The sequence below is a fragment of the Condylura cristata genome, unplaced genomic scaffold, assembly GCF_000260355.1.
Source record: "Condylura cristata isolate star-nosed mole 26May11 unplaced genomic scaffold, ConCri1.0 scaffold00010, whole genome shotgun sequence".
Classification (NCBI taxonomy): domain Eukaryota; kingdom Metazoa; phylum Chordata; class Mammalia; order Eulipotyphla; family Talpidae; genus Condylura; species Condylura cristata.
The window spans coordinates 31,354,406-31,380,526 of NW_004567111.1; the positions used below are offsets into that span (position 1 = coordinate 31,354,406).

The 26,121-nt window shown below is 32.9% G+C and overlaps 1 protein-coding gene across 4 annotated transcripts in view; it reads right to left on the bottom strand.

The window, feature by feature from the left end:
* The window catches only part of PCDH17 (protocadherin 17), a 90,815-nt gene that overhangs the window by 39,501 nt on the left and 25,193 nt on the right, over positions 1–26,121 (bottom strand). For 3 of the 4 annotated variants that reach the window (XM_012723290.1, XM_004680113.2, XM_012723291.1), the window contains 2 exons: positions 19,692–19,750; positions 19,386–19,558 (listed from right to left, as the gene is read on the bottom strand). In XM_012723290.1, the coding sequence (XP_012578744.1) occupies positions 19,386–19,558; positions 19,692–19,750 (232 nt within the window). The remainder of the gene's footprint in view (positions 1–19,385; positions 19,559–19,691; positions 19,751–26,121) is intronic. The other variant, XM_012723289.1, reaches the window with a different exon arrangement.

Genomic DNA, 26,121 nt, shown 5'->3' on the forward strand with positions numbered 1-26,121 from the left:
ATAGCTAAATACCCCAACTATATAATTATAGAAAAAGAAAAGTCCATGGCATTTAAAGATGGCAGAGAAAATGGGGTGGCTGAAGGGACACAGATTAAGCCCTTTGGCATAGGAACAAATTACAAGGATGTTTGGATCCCATGACATTATTCATCTTCTACTGTGTTTATACTGACTAAATACTCTCACAGGATTCCAACCATTCTGAATATATTTGCACCTGGTTCAGGAAATATGCTCCTTCCAGGGAGCTACCTCCACAGGTCAAAATTATAAACTGTTGATTATGGGACTGAGAGAACAGAACAGGACAGGAGTTTCTGCTGTCCACTTTCTTATGCAAACAAAAACTCCATTACTTTTCAGCTTTAATGGTCAAACTGATTGTCAAATGCATACATAGTTTATTCATCTTAATCATAATGTTATAGATCTCACTTTACTAAATCCAAATGAAAAGCACTAAACAGGTCCAACGATGAATGTGAGTCCCTTTCCCTCTCCCAGAACTACTTTAATTACTCTTTTGATGAAGAATTTTACAATTTTTTTTATTGAATAATTCATTTTGTTAATAAGAATGACCCTAGGCCCTCCCTGGTGGCGCAGCGGGTTAAAGCACAGCACTGAGAATCTGAAGCCACTTCCGCATGCGTTCGATTCCCACCTGCTGTCTGCCCCGAGGAGACCACATGGTGAGCCAGACCTCTCCTGACCCGCCCGCTGCTTCCCTCAGCAGTGTACTTCGTCGATCTGCCTGTTCTGCTCCCCACTCTGTCTCTGGTGAAGCCTCTCACCGCCCCTGAGCCTCGCTTGTACCCCAGTTCTGTATGCACAAATAAATAAATCTTTAAAAAAAAAAAAAATAAGAATGACCCTAAAGAGCCAGTTGAGACCATAAAATGGAAATTTAAATGCAATTCAAATTCTGTTTCATCTAATAGTTACTTCTAATGTGCACACTTGCCATCATTTACAAAAACATTCTAGGCACACCCACTGACCTCAGGGGGACTGTTCCACACACAAGAACAGGTTTCTGCTATTTCTTTCATCATTATTCATGTTTTGTGGGTCATTTTCAAATTTGGTAATTTCAATCCTTACCCTTAACTTAAAAGTTAACTGAAAAGTTTCAGAAGTAATTTATTTTTTCACTTGAGAAATATGGAACAGAAATTACTTTTAATAATCAAATGTAGAAATGTTAATGAGAATCAAATAAAAGTTAACTACTTAAAATTGCATTTTATCAAATGAATTTGGAGTTTTAATAATATGCCATTTTTAGACTCCTGTATAACCATTAATTAATATTCTGGATACATGCTAGAGATTACTGATTAACAGGCTGGCATCTGGAAATGTTCTAATTCTTACTTTAGGCATTATGAGAGTATGGCTTGCTATGTGCTCCTGAGAAAGTATTAATATTTCTACTAAGAACATATTCATAACAAAACAATTTATAGAATCAAGCACAGTAAAAGCCTAGTCTCAAAAGTTCCAAACATTTCCTATTTATGCGCAGGAGGATTCACATTTTCTTTAACTATAGCAGGAATTGATAACATTTTTCACTGAGCCTTGGTAATTCAAATATATCTTTTTTTTACCCTAATTTAACATCACTAGTAGCTGTAGTTCCTACATTAAAAGTTATAGATTGTTCTTCTATTCTAAATTCACTTTATTGTGATACAAATTTCTTCTCTAAATCAACCACAATTTATTTTTTATATAATCCATGTTCAATAAATTGCTAAATGTCATCCATCACTTCTTTTAACATTATTGCATATCTTTATACTTCTATTCACACTGACCACATGAATTAAAGTGTTTATCATTTTATATTGGAGTTATGAATCAGATTGTTCTCCTTAATGCCACCATTTCCTTCTTATAATTTATCTATGTATAGAATTCCCTACGTGGTTGCACTGTGATACTCTCCTGTCTACGTATTTGAGTCACCAAAGCTCAATGACTTACTGATCATTAAAAGTATTCATATATTCGTAGGTTAATATTGGCATAATTTGATGTCTTCAATTGTTTTCTACCAAATTAATTTTTATTAACAACTTTTAATTTTGAAATTTAAAGTAGCATTAGATATATAGAAAAAGTAAAAAGCCATTATATGAAATGCAGTGCTATAATGCAATACATTAAAAGTTAATTTAAAAAACTAGAGAGTTTCATGTTCCTCATAGCTAATTGACTTATTAGTATCTTATATTTTAATAGTACGTCTGTCACAATTAATAAATCAATACTGATAGATTATTAGTGAAAGTGCATACTTTAATCAGATACATAATTTTTAACTATGTCCTTCTGTTCAAAGATTCCAAGTAAGATATAAGTCAATCAGATTGCTATGTTTCAATAATAAAGACTTAAAACTAGATATTTTTCTAAAAGTTTTGAATAAACAAACATTTTTGTATACTAAAAGATTAGTATCATTCCTTTGTGCTTTTATAGTGTCTGGAACAAACATTTTTGTATACTAAAAGATTAGTATCATTCCTTTGTGCTTTTATAGTGTCTGGAACAAAGAAATGTCAAGCAGTGTAATGAAAAATATATTTGAGAAGATATTAAAGAATATATGCCACTTTGAAGCACCAATAATGCTTTTTATATCAATCAACAAAATAATTACTAGAGGGCCCTCCCTGGTGGCGCAGCGGGTTAAAGCACTGCACTAAGAAGGTTAAGTCACTTCTGTATCAGTTCAATCCCCATCTGCCCCAAAGGAGATCCACATGGCGAGGCAGACCTCTCCTGACCAGCCTGCTGCTCCCCTCAGCAGTGTACTTCGTTGATCTGCCTGTTCTGAACCCCCGCTCTGTCCCTGGTGAATCCTCTCACCCTCCGCATCTCTGGCCTGTACCCCAGTTCTGTATGAATAAATAAATAAATCTTAAAAAATAAAATAAAAATAAATAATTACTAGATAGATGTTTTACCTTATCCAGTAATTTAATAGATGCTACATTAAGAGTATAAACATAATTACAAAGGGATATTTGTAATACAAAAGGAACAAATAACTTTGAGTCTCCTTCAAATAAATTAGAAGCAAATTATAGAAAACATATTAATTACTATCTATCATATTTATTTATCTGTGAAGATTCAAATAGAAATTTACATGTCAATAAAATATTGACTCAATTTAAATTTCAATACATCTTTGAATCAAAGTAAAATAGCAATCTAACTCTTTAAAGCAATTTATGATGCAGATAGTTCCCCTTAGATCATATTAATTACTGTGCTGTATTATTAGATTTAATTTCAGTCCCTTAAGACTGATATCAGAGAAAAAAAAGGTTATATTGTAAGAAAATACACTATAGCACTCAAATTTGTTGGTGTTAACAAATATATGCAGTTTTCAAATAAACTGATAACATATAAGTAATAAGTATACTGAAATGAATGTACATAGCTATGTTCATAATATCACAGTTCTAGAAAGAAATATATATACTGAAAACAATAAAAATTAAAGAACAGTTCAGAGGCTAGGCTTTGCCAAGTTTGCAAATAGTTAACCTGTATTCATAAAAACATAACATTAATAACCAAATAACTTGCTCTATGGCTTTAAAAAGCTGCTTCTTTCACTCTTTTAACATTCAAAAAATTTTAAATGAATATTAATAAAATATCGTCATGTGACCACAAACATAATTAGGTTACTAATAGGTTTTAGAATATTCTTGGGCTAATAAATTTGTATGGAAGTGTATGATATATTAGTCATACATTTTCTAATTTCAAGGACAAAACTAGTTACGTGGTATAATTTCTAGGCAATTCAATAATATTTTTAAGAAGTTAGTTATATTCTGGTGGATGTAGGTTAAATTTAATTTTAAAAGTTTTTAAAGTCTATGACAACAATTTTGAAAATAAATAGATGTGTCTACATAAGCTCATGTTTGTTTTCATATTTACAAATGTGGGTAAGAAAAACAAAATATGTCTAGTAACAGACATAGCAAGTCTGAGATATTTCCATTAGAAACAAAACTATATAGTAAGATGTATTTCCTAACCTATGTAGCCTATTTTTTTTTAACTAAATATTTTGCAGAAGGAAATACAAAGTGGAATCTTGGTACAATGTAAGGAATAAACTTGGAAAATCCTAAACTTGAGGCATTACTTTTATAATTTTTATAATTTTAAATATGATCTTTTCAAAGCATACTCTCTATTTTTACTTTGAAGAGGTACATTTACTTTTTACATTAGAAACTACTAAGTTAGGAAAAATTTCTGATTATCTTTCTTAGTGTTTCTATACCACCCTGCCAAACATTCAAATATCACCATTATTTTTCCACACTTCTTTCCTCTCGACTGATTTACCTAAATTGACAGTTTTTAAGTTAATATATAGGTATGACCAAGGTTATAGTTACTACAAAAATGAACAATATTTTCTGGTTATTCAAATTTAATGTGTTTATTGTATGTGACTCTGGGTTCAGTAAATGAAATATTATTTCTGATCCTTGTGGGATCTTCACTTGTCTCACCTAAGTTTTAGATTGCATTTACTCATAAGGTAAGGGATTTAATTTTGTTATGCATCCCCTTTATAGCATATTTAAGAAAGACATATTTAGGGCCCTCCCTGGTGGCACAGCAGGTTAAAGCACAGCACTAAAAAGCTTAAGCCACTTCTGCATGAGTTCAATCCCCACCTAACACGGAAGAGATCCACATGGCGTGGCAGACCTCTCCTGACCAGCCCTCTGCTCCCCTCAGCAGTGTACTTTGTCGATCTAACTGTTCTGCTCCCCACTCTGTTTCTGGTGAAGCCTCTCACCCTTGCATCTCTGGCCTGTACCCCAGTTCTGTATGAATAAATAAATAAATAAATCTTTAAAAAAAAAAAGGAAAGACATATTTAAAACAATAAAAAATAAACAGGTCAAAGGGCTAGGATTTGCCAAGTTTCTGTCTTACTTATATTTTATTAATATAGGACTTTCATTTTACTGATTTGCCTCCTGTATTTTATAGTAGCAACTTATTTTTCTATTTTTCTGAATGTATCACTCCATCCACTAGTTTTAATTTGCGCATTATTTTATAATCCAATATTAGTAACAGATACTCTAAGGCTAACTCAACTGCATCATTTTTTTCTTCAAAATTTCAGTATACTCTGAGCTTCTGTAGTCATATATTTCAAATAGATTATACTTTTTTACATTGTCCCATTTTCTTTTCACCCATTCTTATTGTATATCTTATTGCACATTGGTTTAGTAAACTAATACTATTCAGTATCCGCACAATATTAAAAACTGATGCCCATTTTTAATGGTGAAAATTTTTGTGATTACTTCCTATCGCCTACCAAGAATGGCTGACCTTTAATCTCCAAATATTGGCAACCTTCATCTCTTTTAGTTTTTACTATCATTCAGACATTTTGATTTTACTTGTTCTCACACAGGCTATTCCACTATCAGATAAAAAGATTCCTAAAATTGGCATTAAGTACATTCATTTAAATTCTGAATTAGCCACATAAATCTTAATAACCTTAGAATATACATTTTTCTATATCAAAATAGAAACAGCACTACTGAGCTTAAAAAAGTAAAAGCTATATTTGTTAAATAACATAATTATAGGAAATGTTCATAATTCAGTTTTTTAAATTATTAAATGGTTACTGGATCTGTTTCTAAATGCAGGAGGACTGGTTCCCTAGATGTTACTCACCCAGTGACTTCAAATTTCTTGAAATGTCCTTAATCTGTAATTCTAATCTTTGGTAGCCCTTTTTTAAACTAAACATGGGAAATGCACTGGAGAATAAAAGAAATAGCTCTTTTGCACTTGGAAATTACAGACTAATGAGGGAGAAAAGTGAACACAAAAATCTAAAAAGCTGAGTATTAGACACCTCTCTGTTGAGAAAAGAAAACAAGTAAAGAACATTTTCTAACTAGTGTATGATAAACTACCAAGAGAATGAGAAAAGAGTAGTGTTAACAAAGTAAAAAAAATCCACGTGGTTTTTTTGTTTGTTTGTTTCTCAAGAATTCTCTGGAAGTCACTAATGGGTTTTAACTGGGGGAATAAAATTACTGTATTATATTTTCAAGGAGGTTGCTTTTTTGCTAATGAATGATGATTAACAGGGTAATAGGGAAGGAGATGGCCACCTGTCTGGGAGAGTGTTGTGGTGAGATGAGACAGTGGAGCATACTGGGCAGGGTAGAAAATACATAAGTAAACTGAAGAAGCTTTAAGTAGAATTAGGTGGTGGTAACAATAGGACTTAATGGCACATGCTGAGATGAAGAAGAGAAAGGAAATGAGAGGAATTTCTTTGCTAGTTTCTGATTGTAATGACTAGGTAGATAGTAATGTACTTACTGGGACCAGGAGCTGGCTGAGAGTGGATGGGGGTGTGGGGGGTGGAAAGTAACTAGAAAATGTTACTGAAGGATTTGAGATGGAGGAAATAATGAGGCAAATCAGATATATTCAAAGTTTTTTCTTTGTTCTGTGCAAAAACTTTGATCAGGCCCTCCCTGGTGGCGCAGCGGGTTAAAGCACAGTACTGAGAATCTGAAGCCACTTCCGCATGAGTTCGATTCCCGCCTGCCGCCTGCCCCGGAGGAGACCACATGGCGAGCCAGACCTCTCCTGACCCGCCCGCTGCTCCCCTCAGCAGTGTACTTCGTAGATCTGCCTGTTCTGCTCCCCACTCTGTCTCTGGTGAAGCCTCTCACCGCCCCTGAGCCTCTGGCCTGTACCCCACTTCTGTATGCACAAATAAATAAAATAAATCTTTAAAAAAAAAAAAAAAAAAAAAAAAAAAACTTTGATCAAAGAACTGTAAAACTGAAACGTTTTGAGATTATACCAGATTACAGAGTTTTGCAGATGATAGATTATCATTAATGTAGAATTACATTGGTGTATATAATTTATATCTGTAGCCTGTAATAGTTCTAAAAAGCAGGAGTAATGCTAAACATTATTAAATATATCATTTTTAAAAGTTATTTATCTATTGATCAAAATTAGCATAATGACCATTTTGAAAAAGTTAAGAGGCTATAAATACATATCTAGAACTGTCTAGTTTTAAATTTTTACCAGTGATCACATATTGAGAAGCTAAGCCTCATATATAGAGTTGACTTTAAGGAACATGTGGAAATTAAAATATTTTCCAATTGGTATTAACACATTAATAGGGAGCATTTGGTACTGTTTTTTTAAGCACACTATACAGGGTTAGCCACAAAATTGGTAGCAATGAAACAGAGATATTCTGGTTAAAGAAAATGAGTATATTTAAGGACCAAAACCAATAGTTTAAATGCCTAGAAGCTGCTCCAAAGGTCATTAAAATAGTATTTTATATATTATAAATTATATATTATATATAACATTTTACATTATAAAACAATGTTCATTAGTTAACTATAGGTGGTACTACAGAAATCTTCATGAATCGATGCAAGAGGCATAAAAAATGAGATTCAACTGAGCTTTCAAAAGTAGGATCCACTACTTTCAACTTACAAGTACTAGTATATCTGTTTTGGAAACGCTCCTTTGCACATTTTTGAAGACTGTAAGTAAGCAAAGAGAGAAAAGAGTGCAAAGATGACATCAGACAGACAAGCGCCACCCTTTTGGAGGCACTAACTCAGGGTGCTTGACTGGAAACTTCATTCTTCCCCTTTCGGTATTGCACACTAACTGCATTAATGTTCCTTTTCATTGAAAATCTTGCACACTAGAGCATGTTTTGTCTTGATGTAGTAGATAGCAGAACCTATTTGGAGCAGGAAGGTTTGCGGGTTCTGGAGTCGCCCTCTTCCTGCCCTGTAACAGTATCACTATGAGTGAGTGATTTTCAGGTCTCTGGTACTCGGGTTTTTCATCAATTAAAGGAAAAACCACCATGAGAATAGCTTGCCATGAGGATAAATTTGTTTAAAAGTCCTTGGAACAGTGTTAACGTACAGTAGATATTAAATAATACTTTTTTTCCTTTTTAATTCCCATTCACTTCTGGCTGATTTTTCACTATGTGATTAGGTTCACACAGATTGTCAGATATGTGTAGCTTTTTTTATTTTTTAAGATTTATTTATTTGTGCATACAGAACTGGGGTACAGGCCAGAGGCTCAGAGGCGGTGAGAGGCTTCACCAGAGACAGAGTGGGGAGCAGAACAGGCAGATGGATGAAGTACACTGCTGAGGGGAGCAGCGGGCGGGTCAGGAGAGGTCTGCCACGCCATGTGGGCACCTCCGGGGCAGGCGGGAATTGAACCTCATGCAGAAGTGGCTTTAGCCTCTCAGTGTAGTGCTTTAACCCGCTGCGCCACCAGGGAGGGCCAGATATGTGTAGCTTTTTAAGGGCTTCATTTATATTTATATTTAAAGTGGGGTTGTTATCTCTGTTATAAAGTAAAAGTGAAAACCAACAAATTTAAATAAATGAGTAATTTTTCTTTGGCATTACAATTAATTGTTCACTAAGATTTCAATAAACATTATTTTGCACAGTAATTAAATTATACAGGATTATGATAGGCAAATAGTGGATTTATTCCCACCCTTTTTATGGATCAGTTTAGCTAATGGTTTCTTTCAGTTCTACCACTTTTTGATCTGTTATTATTCACTCTAAAACAAAAACCTGATCAAGAACCTTCAATCAAAAATAAGTAATTGCCTATAAAATAAGATTTAAATTTCTTAGTAAATCATCTAAGGTCTTTCATAATCCGACCTTTACCCATTCATTTTTTTCTCCATTATAACTATAACCTCACTTTCCAACTAAAAAGACTTCTACTGGGCTCTCCATCATCACAGACAGGGTTAAAGCCCATCAAGCTATCCACAGCCACTGCAGTATTCCCCTGCCAGGGAGATGAACCACATGATACAGCAGACCTCTCCTGCTGCTCCCTTCAGCAGTTTATTTCAATTGATCTGCCTGTTCTGCTCCCCACTCTGTCTCTGGTGAATCCGCTCATTCCCCACACCACTGGCCTGTACCCCAGTTCGTGTATGCACAAATATATTTTTTTAATTCTATTTATTTTCCAATCATAGATTATATTATAACTTGTCATATCTCCACGTCTTAGAGCCCATTATTATCCCAGTTTCTATTGTGCAATTTACCATGTAATTTATAATCCTTCTCTTCTTTCAAAACCCTAAAAAAGTGATATCCTATTTATTACTCTAGCAGAGTTATTTTACTGATACCTATATCATAGTGCTTAACTATGAAATTAATGGAATTAATGATAAAGAGCTTTGCTCTGGAACAAAAATAACACTATAACTCTAAGAATTCAGCAAATATATGTCATCAATACTTGTCTAAGATTCAATCTTCTGTGTATTGCTTTACAACAGTGTGAAGTAATGGCTGTGTATATCATGAAATCATTCTTTGTATACTAGAGTTTTCTTGCCATGCTTCTCCGGTATTTTTATTCATGATATTTTGTGGGGGTCAGATGTCTACATAAAGGATAGCAAGTAATAAACACACAAATTAAAAATAGGAAGAAAATAACTCAAAACAAAGGCAAAATAGAACAGTCTCATCCCTCATTATGAGTTTTCAAAATCTCAAAATAAAATAAAATAACATCCAGAGCAGAAAAATCAATTTCCAGGAAATATGTATTTTGTTTCAAATATATGCCCTGTATTAGAGGTAGGGGTGCATTTGTTAATGGCCTGCATATAATAAAAATACTACTACAATATCCCATTAGGTGATTAAACACTTAAATGTTTTTACTTTTAAAATCCTCAGTAAATATTTATCATATTAAACCTACTATAGCATGATAGACAATTTTTTTCAATATTTAGCCTGAATTAAGATCTCAACTGCACATTTCTGGTATGATTTAATAGGAAACTAGATTAAATAACTTCCCTTTTGTTGATTTTTCTCATTGTGTTACCATTTGTATCATCATCAGTATATTCTGTCAAGTATTTAAGAAAGCAAACACCCCAACATGCAAATTAAGTAAATCTATAATTCACTGTTCATAATTTTGAAATCTCCAATATATGTCAGAGCTAAAGTCTATTTAGTTACCAATTCAATAATAAAAAGTGAACTGACTTGGGCTCTTTATATTATTCACTTACTCATTTTTTTTTTTTGACTATTCAGACTTTCACTAAGAAGTTATTAATGTGTTTGAATGTGACTACTGCTACAGATTCCAGTAGGGTGGTTGGCTATTACATAAATAGATATTTGCATTACATCACCTTTCTGAATTATAAAAATGTTTAATTCTGGAAAACTGCTTCTTCTAATTCTAGGCTTGAACATCAAAACATCAACTTTCAAAATTTCATGGGAACTATGAAATTGAAGTGTCCATCTCCTACGGCATTGTGTATAAATGTTATCTATAAAATGCAAGTCTGAGAGCTCTTCTTGGTGGTGCAATGGGTTAAAACACAGCACTATGATGCTTGCCTCAGCCACTTCAGCACAAGTTCAATCCCTGACCAAGGGGGTGACCCACATGGCACAGCAGACCTCTCCTAGCCAGCTTGCTGCTCCCCTCAGCAGTGTATTTTCTCAGTCTGCCTGTTCTGCTCCCCACTCTGTCTCTGGTGAATCCCCTCACTGCCCTTGCACCTCTCAACTGTACCCCAGTTCTATATGCATAAATAAATAAATATTTAAAATAAATAAAATGGAAGTTTGAATTGTTACTGCCTGAACTTCCAATGACTTCCAATCAACTCTGTAATCATTGGTTTTATTCTGCCCCTCCCTAGTAAGCATCAGCCATTTCTCATCTTTGGCACTATTATTTATTAAAAGAAATAACAAAGGATTGAGTAAATGAGTGAATGAAAATATTTCTTAAACTCATGACTCCCTAGTACCATAAGAAAGTATCAAGGGGACCCTCCCTTATATGCATAAATAAATAAATCATAAAAAAAAAGTGGGTCCTCCCTGGTGCAATGGGTTAAGGCACAGCACTACGAAGCTGCCAAAAGCCACTGTAGCATGAGTTCTATCTTCAACCAGGGAGCCAACCCACATCGTGCAGCAGACCTCTCCTTTCTCACCCACTGCTCCCCTCAACAGTGTACTTTGTTGAACTGCCTCTTCTGCTCCCCTCTCTGTCTCTGGTGAATCCTCTCACTCCCCACACTTCTGGCTTGTACCCCAGTTCTATATGTATAAAAAATTAAATCTTTAAAAAAGTATCAGGTACTCATACATAGGAGAAGTGTAGATTGAAGAAATATATACACTCTTGTGCTTGGGGACAAGAAGCAACACATTTTGTAAAGCATGTTTTACTGAATTTTGGAGCTTTTTATCATTTATACATTATATGAATATATGACATTTATTAAATATACATGAAAGAATCAAGAATTGAATTCTCAAGTATAGTTACATAATCAGCTTAACAGGAAAATGAAGTGTGATAACAAATCTGATCTTTCAGACTCTCTGCTTTGAGACTCTCTAGTCTCTATTATGTGTAAGGATGACATGGAAAGATGGAAAGAGCTCCAGACAGAAAATTTAAAACTGTAGTATCTATTGCTACTAATGTGAAGTCTTCATGAAAGTCACTCAATCAAACAATTTTTTTTTTAATTTCTTAACCCATACAACAGGGGAATTATTGCGAGATTCCCCTTACCCTGGTGTTTTATAATAGGGATTTCAAAGGACCAATGAATCTGCACTATAACAATATGCTTTAAAAGTGAAACAATGGAAAATTTCTTGGAGAAACTTTAAATCTATTAATATTTATTTATTCTTTATTAGAAGATGAACTGATAAATATTCTAGATTTTCATAGTTTGTAAGCACACTTCTAGTTTTATATGCAATATAAATATATAAAAATGAAAAAAAATATATTGTCATTACCAGAAAATTACAAAGAGTGAAGTCTTCTAGTTGTGTGGGAATAATTAGAAGATAAAACGATCTATGTCTAGGGAGGTTGGCCCTATCTCCAGACATGAAACAAAGTTAATTCCAGAAGTTTGGGGGAATACTATCATTCCCTAATTGGAAGGTTTTAGCAAAAGTCATTGCCATGCTTATTAAAAGCAAAGGAGCCTCAAAATCACATTGAGTATCTATAGTAAATCAGGCTGCACTTGTTAGGGAGGTTTTATGATTAGCAACAAATGTGATGGTGATAAAATCTTTTTCATGACACCAGCTGCTAAATTTTGGAAGCAGATGTTTGTATATGAGTAAAAGGCCTGTCACTGAAAGTTTTAAAGTTAGGTGAACTATGGGGCAATTGCAAAGTTTGATAAGGAAAAATACACCAAAGCTGCTCACAACATGAGGCTATTTTATAAAGTAAAAATGAATAATCAGATGACTTCTGACAGTCCTAAAATTCTGTACATGAGAGCAGAAAAACTGATATTAAAGCATTATTAAATAAATCAAGTCTATTAAAAACTTAGAGTTTGAATATAAGGTGCCTTCTTGACAAATAACAGCATTTTTTTTTAAATTCAACATATTTGACATCTGACATTAAATAATTAATAGTTTTCCTGGCTCTCATAAATATCAGCATTTATTTTTTCTGTATTGTTCTTTATTGAGATAACACTGGTTTATAAGTTTAGGATTTGGAGGTATAAGTTGAAGCCTATGCCTCTTCCAATGTTTATAACTACATCATAGCCAACACCAAACACCCATAACCCTCCACCATAGCCCACTTGCCTCTTCCCTCATTGCAATCCCCATCCTGTCCCTGGTAACCTCAACTCTACAATCGTGTTTTGGATTAGGTTTTTCTATTCCATTGTGTTGTTTCCTTATATTCCACATATGTGTGAAATCACCCAGTATTTTTCATTCTTTTTGACTTATTTCATTTAACATAAATTTAACATATTTTCCAATTTTATCCACTTTCTAAGATAAATTTACTATTAATAAGATGATAGCAATATTTATTTTAAAACTTACATTTAGGAAGCCTCCCTGGTGGTGCAAGGGGTTATTTCATAAAGCTCAGAACTATGATGCTATCTGTAATCACTGCACCACAAGTTTGATCCCAGCCAGGGAGGTGACCTACATGGTGCAGCAGACCTCTCCTTTGCTGCCTGCAGCTCCCCTCAGCAGTGTATTTCAATAGATCCACTGTTCTGTTCCACACTGTCTTTGGAGAACCCTCTCACCCCCCAAGCCTATAGCCTGTACCCCAGTTCTTGTATGCATAAATAATTTTTTTTAAAAATTATTTTAATTAAATAAAATTAAAAGTTTATTTAGAGATCATTAAATGCCAGCTGAGAGGGAGGATGCAATCATCACTTCTGTGTTGTTGTAATTTTATTTTATTTTTAAAATTTACTTTTATTTATTTATGCATACAAGAATTGTGATATAAGCCAGAAGTTTGGGGGATTTATTCATCAGAAACAGAGTGGGGAGCAGAACAGGTGGATCTTCTGCAATACACAACTGAGGGGAGTAGCAGGTGGGACAGAAGAGATCTGCTATGCCATGTGAGTCAGCTCTCTGGCCGGGGATTGAACTGATGCCTCTGTGGCTGGTGATAGCTTGAGAGAGCTGAGACTTAACCTCTGCACACCAGAGAGGCCCAGTGTTGGTCATTTTAAAGGTAGATTTGCTATTGCTTTATTTGGGAATGTCTAGTAAAAAACATTGACTGGTAGAAAGGGTCAGAACTGAAGTAATGGCAACACAGAAAAGAAAACCAAAAGGAAGCATGGGAAACAAAGGTATTCTCCTAATTCTCTGCTATTCAAGGTCAGTTAGGGTAAATTGTGAAGTAGATAATTTTTATTCAATGTCTTAATCCTTATTCTCAAAAACTTTCTAAACTGAGTGTGGGCCCCCCCCACACCCTCGCCTCAAGGAACATGAGCCTCAACTTTTGTGCTATATCCCTAGTAATGTGGATTTTGAAATCCTGAAACTATTTTATTTTAAACATTATTAAAAACATGGTAAATTTGGGCCCTCCCTGGTGGCGCAGCGGGTTAAAGCACTACACTGAGAAGCTAAAGCCACTTCCGCATGAGTTCGATTCCCGCCTGCCCCGGAGGTGACCACATGGTGTGGCAGACCTCTCCTGACCCACCCGCTGCTCCCCTCAGCAGTGTACTTTGTCAATCTGCCTGTTCTGCTCCCCACTCTGTCTCTGGTGAAGCCTCTCACCGCCCCAGCCTCTGGCCTGTACCCCAGTTCTGTATGCATAAATAAATAAATCTTTAAAAAAAAAAAAAAAAACATGGTAAATTTTAGTCACTTGCAGAGAATTAGGGAGGGAGATTTGAAGGAATAGGGGAGGCTCAGTCTTCACCAGAGTCTGAAAGCATATAACAAACACTGCTGTTCTATAAAGTAGCTTAATCTTATTTTGAATATAAAGTTCATAAGCAATATTCAAACACTGATTACCAAAAAAAAAAAAAAACAGCAACAAATCCATTATCTTTAGTTTTTGTAGTTTTCTAAAATGTCCTCTGGGAAGAAGGAAGGCAACCCATAAGATTGTAATTTAGTTTTAAAACTGGAATTCACTGGAGCAAACCTGGCTTATTTGGTATTTCTATTATTCTCAACTTCCTATTGATTTTATTTTTATTAGATTTTAATCAAGGATTCGACTGTGAAATGTTTTGTACCCAAAGGTAACTTGAGACATCAAATTTTTATAGCAATAGAGAGAGGACAGAGGAAGCACAGAATACCAGGGAAAAGTAGAAATTATAAAGCAATCAAATAAAATCAGAAATAAGAAAGAGTTTGAATGGAGCAATTCCTGAGGACCAGAAAATCTCATAATCCAAGCACAGAGAAGGGACTGACAACTGGCAAACAGAGGGACTTGGATTAGGGTAAGGGTCTGACCTTCCAGTGTAATCCCTGACTCAGGTTAGCAGGATGCATAATAGTATTCTACTGGCTTCAGCTGTCAAAGGTTTGATTTCACTCATTTGTAAAAATATTAGAAGACATAGTATTTTTAAATATCGTCACCTCATTACCAAAAAGTTGCTCAGGGAAATCACTGGTCAGTATTGTTGAAAACAGTGTATTTATTATTTGGGAGTCAATGCTACTGCAGTGTTTATTGAATCTTCTTGAAGATCATTGAATCTTCTTGAAGAAGAACCCATCATTGCTAATAATCAAAGTAATTTACGTATCTTTCTACAGATAATTTATACTATTATCTAGTGGATAGAAAGTCAAAGTTATAGTACTTACTTAATTGTATGAATACATTCTAAGAAATAAGCTAACTTGAAAATTTTTTAAAGAGTTTTTATTTATTTTTTAATTATTTATTTATGGATATAAGAACTACGAGTCAAATCAAAGGTACTGTGGATGAGAGGGTTCACCAGAGACAGGATGGGGAACAGAACAGGCGGACTGACTGAAATATACTGCTGAGGAGCGACAGGAGACGGCTGCCATGCCACGCCATGTGTGTCAGCTACTTGGCCAAGGATCAAACTACTGCTGTAGTGGCTGATGATAGATAGCTTCATAGTGCTGCCCTTTAATACCTTGTGCCACCAGGGAGGTCCAAGAGTTTTATTCCTAATAAAACTGTATTTCATTTTTCTTTACAAATATGATATTTTATATATTTTTTTCTGGTTCTTGATAGAAATCAGTTTGTTTTTCTTATTTCCAAAAAGAAAATTAGCAAAATAAAATTGAATGCATTTTGGTCAATTTTCTGTTATTTTATGATAAACAAGGCTTGTTAGATTGAAATATATATATATATATGTATATATATATATATATATGCCCTTCTAAATAATGTGCACTATTATATAAATTGATGGGTATTGCACAACTGACTTCTGAAATCTATCAAGAGTTTTTCTTAAAATAATGGGTAATACATACTAGTACTGTATACTTGGGATGATTAAATTAATGGTAGAAAGAATATACAAGTATCAGGAGTAAAATGGATGGAAAATAGTAACATTTAAGCTAATAAAATAAAATCTTAAAGAACTAAGCTATTTACAGAGGAAAATCATTCTAGTATTGAAAGTGTAAAGATTATTTTTGGAAGTGATTTTGATTTCTATGTAAAGAAATACTTCAATTTGGAAATAGAACATTAATTTATTAACTAGCATGTATATGAAAAGAAACCTATTAAACTAATAGAAAAATATAAACTATGCTACTGATTTTTAAATGAAATCTGCTGTCATTGCTATACATTTTTAGTATGAGAAAAACACTGCTAAGTAGGTTTTATTTTGCTTAGGGGAAATTTATTTTGCTTCATAGGAAATTTTTAAAGCTAGGTATTAAAAACATAGCATTTCATACATAAAATCTGACGTGATAAAAGCTTCAATATGGCTGTCATCATCTTTCATCAGTACAGACATTACTCTTTATGTATATGCATTGGATTAATTTGGTAATGCATCTATGATGCCTTTCAAATAAATTAACAGAATATTTTCACCGAGACAATGGTTGTTTCTTCGAGCATTTAAAAATTATTTCTAGGAAATAACATATACATATATAATGTAGTAAATATATGGTATAAAGCATTGGTTACAGAAAAGCACTGTAGCACTAGCAATAGACATATATGCAATTTTGATGTTGTCCCCATGATTAGCATACATGGACTCAGAATTTGACTAGAATTTGATTTCTAATTTTGGCAATGAATTGGAATTTTTATTTCAGCAAGTACTCCATTTGTAGAAAAGCCACAGATTTGGCCAGTATCTAGACCTCCAACTTGCTGCTTTGCTACATTTGATACATTTCCCATAGTTCAAATAAAATGAAAAGTACTTGAGAGCTTGACATTTAAATAGACTAATGTGGAAATGAAGCTAGCACCATTATATTAGTAAGAACTTCATAAATGTTGGTCTCTTCCTCTCAATCTAGATGGGTTTATAGAGATACACATAAGCATAGATAAAAGGAAGGAATAAGGAAGGCTAGGAGGGAGGGAGGAAAGATAGTAACTGATAAGGGAAAGAGATTGTGTGATAGGACATAAGTGAAGGTAGATAAGGGCAGAGACAGGAGACTTAGAGGAGAGAAAGAGAGATCTACTAGTTACACAGTTTCTCTACTGGCTATATGGAAACATTTATTTTTGGATATTCCTAAAGAAATCAACTTTCTTTACATATTGAAAGTGCTCAATAGATTGTTATTAAATGAATAAATGAGTGAAATACTATTTTAGCTAATTTTTCAAAATAAGTTTTGAAAGTGAAAACTACTATGGCTTTCAGATTTATGTGTTTCCATATTTGTTAATAAGGATATGTTGAAACTGCTTGTTTTACAGGACACACGTTTATACTAACGATCTCAGCCTTAGATTAGCAATTATTTCATATGTAATATTAATTGGAATATATGTCAAATATGTATTCTTTAAAAACAGCTACCTTTACAAGATACTGTTTTACCAAATTGAAGAATAGTTTTTCAGTACAAATGGCAATTTCAGACATAAAGGAAACCTTCTTCTGCTTAAGTATTCTTTGTTCACTTTCCATCAATCTATGATTCAATTAGTGAACAGAAAGAAATTAATATTAATGTGATCATCAGGTTCTTATTCCTTTATTGGCAAAACTTCCCTTAAAGATATCAACATAAGTGCAGTCTTTACTTACTCTATGTAACCTCGTAAATGGTAGTCAATGAATTATCTCTAAATTAATTTATTTACTACACAAATGGATCTATCTTATGCTATGTATTCATTCACATATCAACATCCAACAACCCATTATTTAAAATGTGTTATAAGATTCATATAATAACATATAGTTATAACCTGTCAAGGCAATATAAATCACTTAGGTAAAGATTCAAATCTGCAGAAGTTATGAATCATAAATAAGTATTCAAATAACTTTTCTTAGTAGTATAAAAAAACTATTACACAGCAATTCACTGTGTAGAAGGTAAAGGTCAGGAAAATAAGCTATCAGTCACTTAATCACTTAGAAAAAAAGAAAAAAGGATATTGGACAAGTTAACCTTAACATAAAGCCAGTGTAATTGTGTTCAGTGAAGAGATATATACATGATACATATTATACTAAATAAGTATTATGCTGAATACATTTTTATTTCTATATTGAATGTATATATGTGAACATGTATGTTTGTAATTTCAGCATGATTAGGAAAATAAAAATAAATATTATATCTGCTGCTCTTATATATATGTGTGTGAGTATATATATATATATGTGTGTGTGTGAGTATATATGTGTGTGTGTGTGTGTGTGAGTATATATATATATATATATATATATATATATATATGCATAAAATAGGACAGGAAGAACTACTAGCAAAAAACGTACTTTCTATGAATCACCAATCAATACATGACTTTAAAACCGTAGCTTATTTTCTCATTTAAAAAGCATAAATAATAAATATTAAATCTATTTTAAAACTTAATATTTGGAAACTAACATCATGTTCATATAATATGCATTTGTAAGTCTGAAATCTGATTTATATAACAGTTCTCTTTTTTTAATAGATATAAAAGCATGCATTCACAGCCTCTGAGTCCTATACATAAAAGCAGCTTAATTTTCTTTAGATGAGTCATCATTAACTTTTCCATGTATTTGAAGGAATAAAAACATGAAAATTAATAAAATGACATAAAGTTGCAGATAGACTTTTAGAAGTATGTATGTATTTATTAAAGTGATTTTCTATAAATGATAAATAAGTTCAAGCTTATTTGGTAGCTACAAAAACTGAGAAGAAAATCAAAGCCCAAACTCCAGTTTATCTGACTCTTGAAAAATTACTGTGATGTTAAAATCCATGCTACAACAACATTGCTTAGAGCTATAAAATTCCTATCAAGTTTCATCTCACCTAAGTGTGTTAAATTTACTATTTCTAATCCTGTAAATTAGTATATTAAAATGTGCATATCTAACTAATATATGCCATATTTTCCTTGTTAATAAAACACAAGATAGGAACGGTTTGGAGATGTCAACAGCAATAAAAACAATCAAATAACTTTGGTCAAGTTCTCCGATTAAGAAAATTAAAGTCTAATACCCATGATCTTCCTCTTTTTTTGTTGTTATGGAAGTATCGAACAGTGGCTTTTAGTCTGGGACTAGCTCAGATTTCCTGTTTCTTTTGATATATTATCAATGGTCCATTCCACCGTGATAAACGGCAACTCTAGTACTAATAGGTTTATAATGATTGCTTAAGCTTTACACTTTGTAAGCATTGGAAGGCTTCACTCACCTTGTTCAAGTGGTTGGCTTTTAGTTGAAGTAGTTTTCATCTTGAGTGCCTCCCTAACAGACATGTCACAGCAGGAGCCTTTGTTAGTGTCTTGGTCACTGTCAGCCTGATCACTGTCCCCGTGCCCACTGTCTCTCAGGCTGGCTCTTTCTGGGTCCTTAAACGTGGAGCTACTGAAATACATATAAAGAAAAAGAAGAGAAAGTGTTGTCTCTACCAGTTTGAATCTGAAGTGTAGTCTCTTGCAAAGCAATTTTGACACGAATGCAAATGGGGAAGCTGAGAAAGTTATTTAATAGGCCTTACCTTTGAACAAACTGCTGCCTGCTGCCCATGTAATTGGGCTCTGCGGGAAAATTGTCTGTCTGCGAAAGAGAAGGAAAAAAATACGTATAGTTGTACACTGGACAAATCTCCTGCAGAGCAACAAGATTTCCTAGTGGAAAAATGATTAATAATTCAAAAATTCCCTTAATCTTCAGATTTGTACATTTTAATTAAATTGGAAATTGCTGACATGTAATTATGTACTCAGAACAATTAAATGATTCCGGTCCACAAATTACCTGTTAAAGTAAACAATGAGCCTGTCATAACTGGCATTCTCTGTTAGTCCTACGATGGATGACACTGTGTTGTTTCATTACTTAGATATTAAGATTGAATATTTGTGGGAGGAGTGGAAAAAATGACCTAATTTCTTCTTATTAAATGTGTGAATTATTTAATAATACTCATTTTTAAACATAATTACATAATCTTCTGGGATTCTGTGCTCTCCTTGATGTAATATCATTCAAAGTCATCCTTTCCTCGATAAAGAGAATTCCTTCAAATTTTGCCAATAACAAATATAAATAAAGAACATATGGTTGAACCCATGTCTATAACTCACTCTCAACTATATCCCTAGTAAGGAAATTGTATTCAAACATTACAGTGGAGGGGATGTTACTTTCTAGTTATTAAAAACTAAGTACAACAAAAATAAATAAAATGTTACTTAAAACATTGAGCGTAAAGACATTGAGGAACCAGGCTTGTTTTTGTGGTTGTTTTTACTGCTTCCAAACTGACCTGGAGGTCTGCCAAAAAGAACTGAATTCTCCTTGTATCATGAACAGAGTCTTTTGGGAGAAAGAGACTAGATCTTTCATAGATCTCCCTATACTGTACATTCACACACGTTAGTTCTTCTTGCAGCTGACTCAGCAACAAAGGTTCTCCTGTTTTCTGAATCACTTCATATCACCCCATTGTGCTCTGAAGCAGCTATGGGGTCCTACAAGACCATCCAGCATGCAAGTGCCAGTGACAGGGGAGCATGCGATTCAGGAAGCGGAGGGCCCAAGGTAAGGATTGATATGGTGCATGAATAAGGTATATTTAAATTAACAGAACTCTTTTCCCCATATCATTTGTTTTTTTTTTTTTTTTTAACTGCTACTGGGAAAATAAGGCATGATAAAAGTAGCAGCCTAAGCATTGAGATTCATCAGTATGTTAGAAGTTGAGGGCCAGGAAATCTATAACTTTTTTGTTGGCATTCAAATGACCTTTATAAAATTAAATGCAAAGCTGAAGTTAAGCCAAATAAGTTCGTTTCTCCTCCTAATTCTCATTAGCTAGTAGTCGGTAGCAGTCATTTTTCATTAACATGTTTTATTAGTTTCTAGATCTTCTAGAAGCGCCTTAATTTTTTATTCTATGATGCTAAACTATCCATCTAAAAAATATAACTTAATCTTGTTAAAAAGCATAGTGGGAAAAACTGTCTGCAAAAGAATTTGAAATATGTTAAAACTACAATCATGAGCAAGCTCCAAATTTTAACTTAATAAAATCTAATTCACATTTGAACTGTTTTTAAAAAATGTATCAGTCCTTAATTGTTATCAGTTAGCAGCTAACCATGTAGCTTAGTTTACTTCAATTATCATAGAATACTTCAGAAAAAAACAGAATCCTGAGTATTAAGGTGAAAGTAAGCTATGAAATGAAAGTAGAAACTCCTCAAAAAAAAATATAAGTCGTCCTGTAATTTTAAAGGGCTTAAAATTAGGATATGAATCCCTGTTCAGTTGAACATAGAGAGACAGATTGGGATACACTTTTCCCCTTGGAAAGGCACAGTATCCAAAACTGCATGTTTTAAAAGTTTTAAGCAGTTAAGCTAAAAAAAGAAGCAAAGCCACATTTTTCCTTTAAGTAAGGAGCTATGTTTTAATTATATGTGTGTACATATTTTGCACATAGATGTGTGTATATATGTATGTCTCTGTTTGATGAACACTGAACAAAGGTATTGCTACAAAACATCAGACTAATGGGGTGAAATTTATATGGAAGGATAGATTAGACTTTTAGAGGTGAACATATCGTAGCACATATAGATGCTAATTTACAATGATATACATCTGAACATGTTGCAAACCAAAGCTGTTTCAATAAAAACTTAAGAAAAAAAAATACAAAAACAAAAGGAAATTAGAAAAAAAATTGGGGATAGAAAAAAAAGAGAGAAGAAATGTAAAAACAGGGAGAAAGGAAAGAGAAGAAAGAAAAGAAGCAGTGAGAAATAAAACCTATGAAAGAGGAGAAATGAGGGTGGAGGGAGGTTAAAAAAACATGTTAAAAAAAGAAAGCAAAATTGTTTTATTATTGTAGAATTCACAAAGTACAATTTTACAGTTATGCAACTTAATAACAGAATATTGGGAGTTTATTAATAATATCTGCAATGTCTGTATTCATCCATTAAAATAGGTAAGAATGGGAGAGATTGTGTGTGTGCTGGTAATTACCACAATGAAAGAGCTATTTGGCCTTTAACAAACATATAACTAATTCACTGCAAAAACCACACTGGTTTTAATATAGAAAATAACATTTTCATTATCTAGGCTCCAAGGGTGTCTGAAAACTCATTTAAAGTCATCTAAATGTAATAGTATTTGCATAGTAAAATGAAAAAAAATAAAGAAAAAAGACTATGTATCACAGCATCATTCAATTTAGAAGAATTTCAGATATTCTATAACACTGTACCCTAAAAAAAAAATACACACTTTGCAAAATATGTTTTATATTTATAAATCTTTTAAATTTCAGAAGAAAATGAAACTGGAGGTCAGACACTTGTAACATTTCAGTGTCAGCAAATAATTAAATATGAATATTTGTAACTCAAAAACCTTATCTTCTCTCATACAAACTAGTAACTAGAAAGTTTTCCATTTAAATTCAACTTGAACACAGTGGTTTTATCTATTATTTTTAAAACATATAATGTATAGTTTTTAAAAGTATTTTAAGAAAACAAGTACAGAATTTGTATGTGGACATTATAAAACTGATGAAATAGATCATGAGAACAAAATAAGTGAAGAGCTATATCATGCTTGTGGATCACAAGATCTAAAATGATAACATCATTGCTGCTCAGATAACCTATACATTTAATATAATCTCATTCAAATTCCCAGCAAAAATTGTGTAGATATTCACAAGGTAATTTTAAAATTTAAATGGAAAAGCAAAAGAAATGGAACCTGCAAAGTAATTTTGAAAGGCAAAATAAAATGGAAGGAATTATCCTACCCTGTTTTAAGAACTGCTATGAAGTTCCCCTAATTGGCACAATGTAGTATTGCCCATGGAAAAGACAAAAATCTATGGAACAGAGAGAAATACAAGGCCACACAAGTAAGGTCAACTTATTTTTAGCAAAGTTGCCAAAGCCAAGTCAATAAAATTAACCTCAAATAATGCCTCTTATTTGTTTTTTAAACAAACTCAAAAACTCTCAAAATAGAACACAGATCTAGATGTAAAACATAAGGCTAAAATTTTAGAATAAAACCTAATGATCCATGTCAGGGGGATCCTGGTGACAGGACACTCAAGCCACCAATTGTTCATTTAAAAAAAAAAAAAAAAAACTATGTTCACAGAAAACATTGTTTACAGGAAATCTTTGTTAAAATTGAAATCAGCCCAGACATCTTTCAACAGGTGAATAACAGACTGTGGTACATATACACAATGGAAAACAATTTAACATTTATAAATGAGCTATTGATGAACTGGATGAATCTCAAAAACATTATGTTAAGTGAAAGAAGCCTGTCTCACAAACTTGCATACTGCATGAGATCATTTATAAGACTTTTCAAGCAGGCAAAAAATATAATAGTTTGTTTTGCCATGATATTGTATCATAACAGACAGATCAGTAATTTCCAGGAGTATAGCCAGCTATGGAGCTATAACATGAACAAGCCTTTTACAGCAATGGGACTGTTTATTGTCATTGTTGTGGTAGTATGTATAAAATGCAACACTCAAGAAAAGGTCATTTTACCATATCCTACTAGGAATTCCAAAAACATATTTAAGGTAATCATCTAATTCTCATGTACAGTGGGAATTCCTCTCCCTCATGTAGAAGTTTCTATAAAAAGTATTTCTTTCTATAAAAAGATCTTTAACTTTTAAATTCATATAATGATCCAACTTGTAAAACCTATGTAAAAATCCCATATTCACTTGGACAGACTACAAATGGATTTGGGTTACAAAGATCTATTTAGCCACACTAGCAAATCCAAACAGCAGCTTTATAACACAGTCACCTTAAACATGAATTATTTAGCTCAATATTCATTTCTCTCAAAGATGTTTTCCTTGTGTGCAGTTCCAATTTACACAGCCATAAAATAAATACTTAAAAGGATTTCAGGCTGTACTTATTGCAAAGTTTTTATTTCAATAGAGGAATCAAACATGGCTAAGTCATGAAGAACTGGACTCATTCTCAGAAATGGTAAGTTTTAAATTTAGTAAATACCTTGCAAACATTTTGAAGGAAGTAAACAGAAAATCTTTTTAAAGACATTCAATGAGATTACAACTTAAAATGAAGCAAAATGCTTGAAAAATATAAAAATAAATTTATAACTTTGGTAGTAGGATACTATCTAAAATGTGGTTTTATATGAGATAGTATATGAAAATTTCTTGAGCATATAATACAATTCCTATTATAATTGTTTCAATTTGTATAAAATCCTAGCTGCAGCACTGTAATGACCATAAAATAATAACTGGATGAAAATCTGGCAATATTTAGATTCTAGAAAATAAAACAACTGTGGATGAGAAAAATAATGACCTCATCATTTTGAGTCTCATTGCAAATGAATTTCTAAGAAATAATATCAGAACTATCCTCCAAATGTATCCCTGCAAAAGGAAAAGAGAAAAATAAAGTGAGCTTTTGGAAATTGGATATGGTTAGTCTTCAGCATGACAGATACTAGTTAAGCTATAATTCAATCTGTGATTATTATAATCACTGTCTGATCATTAAATCCATAAACAATACCTGGGAGCTAATTCATCAGTATTATTTAATATTTCCCAGAAAAGAGTCATAAGACAGGAAATTCTCTATGGAAAGAACAATGTTGACAAACTATATAACTATGACATTTACAGGATTTTTTGGCATGACCATATAAGAGACACCTATTTATAAACTGCTAGCATTGATACCCTTTTGCTTTTCTATGCTTGTTTCTTTACCAAATAGGAGACCTTAGGGAGAGCAGTCCAGTGGGAAAATATGTTCCACAAGCTCACACATTTAGTTCAGGCCATAAGCAATTAAAAAAAAAAGTCCATTATTCAGCTATGTAAAATTCATACTAGCTGAGATCCCATCAGAAATTACGAGGCATGCAATAAAACAGGAAAGTACAACCCATACCTAGAAAAAAAATCAATCAATAAAACAGACTCAGGCATGAAGGACATGATGGAATTAACCAATAAAGACCTTAAAATTTGATTAGGCTTATTAACAATATGGTGAGGTGTGTAAAAGAGTAAGTACTCAAATTTTCAACTCTAAGTACCTCCCTTGTCCCATCTTAGTCTTGTTCCTGAAGGACAGAATACAATGACAAATGAATTGATTAAGATGTGTTATTTGCACAGTGGAATACTACTTCGCTATAAAAAAAATTAAAAAAGATTAAATCTTGCCATTTGTAAAAACCTGGCTGGAACAGGAGACTGGGCTCAGTAAAGTATGTCAGAAGGAGGAAAACAAATACCAGATTATTTCAACTCAGATGTGGCATACACAGAAACAAAACAAATGAAAAGACAAAACTGAAAAAAAAAAAAAGGAAAAAAAAACCTAGAAATCTGACTGTCAAATTAAGGTGATCAGAGAGGGAGAATGAGAGAGGAGGAACAAATTGGGGAAGGACATATACGGAAAGGATATAAGGAACTATGGTGGGAGATTAGGTGTGCTTGGTCATGGCATGGTATCATGAAGGTTAGTGAACCACCTAAATCTTGTCAGTACTGTAAAGCAATGTTGCATCAATGAAAAATAATACAATTAAGATTAAGTAAATAAGCAAAAAGTAATTCAATGGAACTTCTAAAAACAAAGACTGTTATTACAAATTTAAAATACACTGGCTAATACTGATACTAGATTAGACACTAAAAAAGAAAAGTGTAACATATACCAGATTCTAGAAGCATTTACCTCAACAATTACAAATACTGCTATTTTTTTTGTTTATCTGTATAAGCTTTATATGTTTATGTTTACATTTTCTTTATACATTTTTAACATATCAGATGGTAAAAATAGGTATGTGAAATACAAACTGAATCTCCTCATCATTGCAAAATAATGTCAAGAAAAATTTCA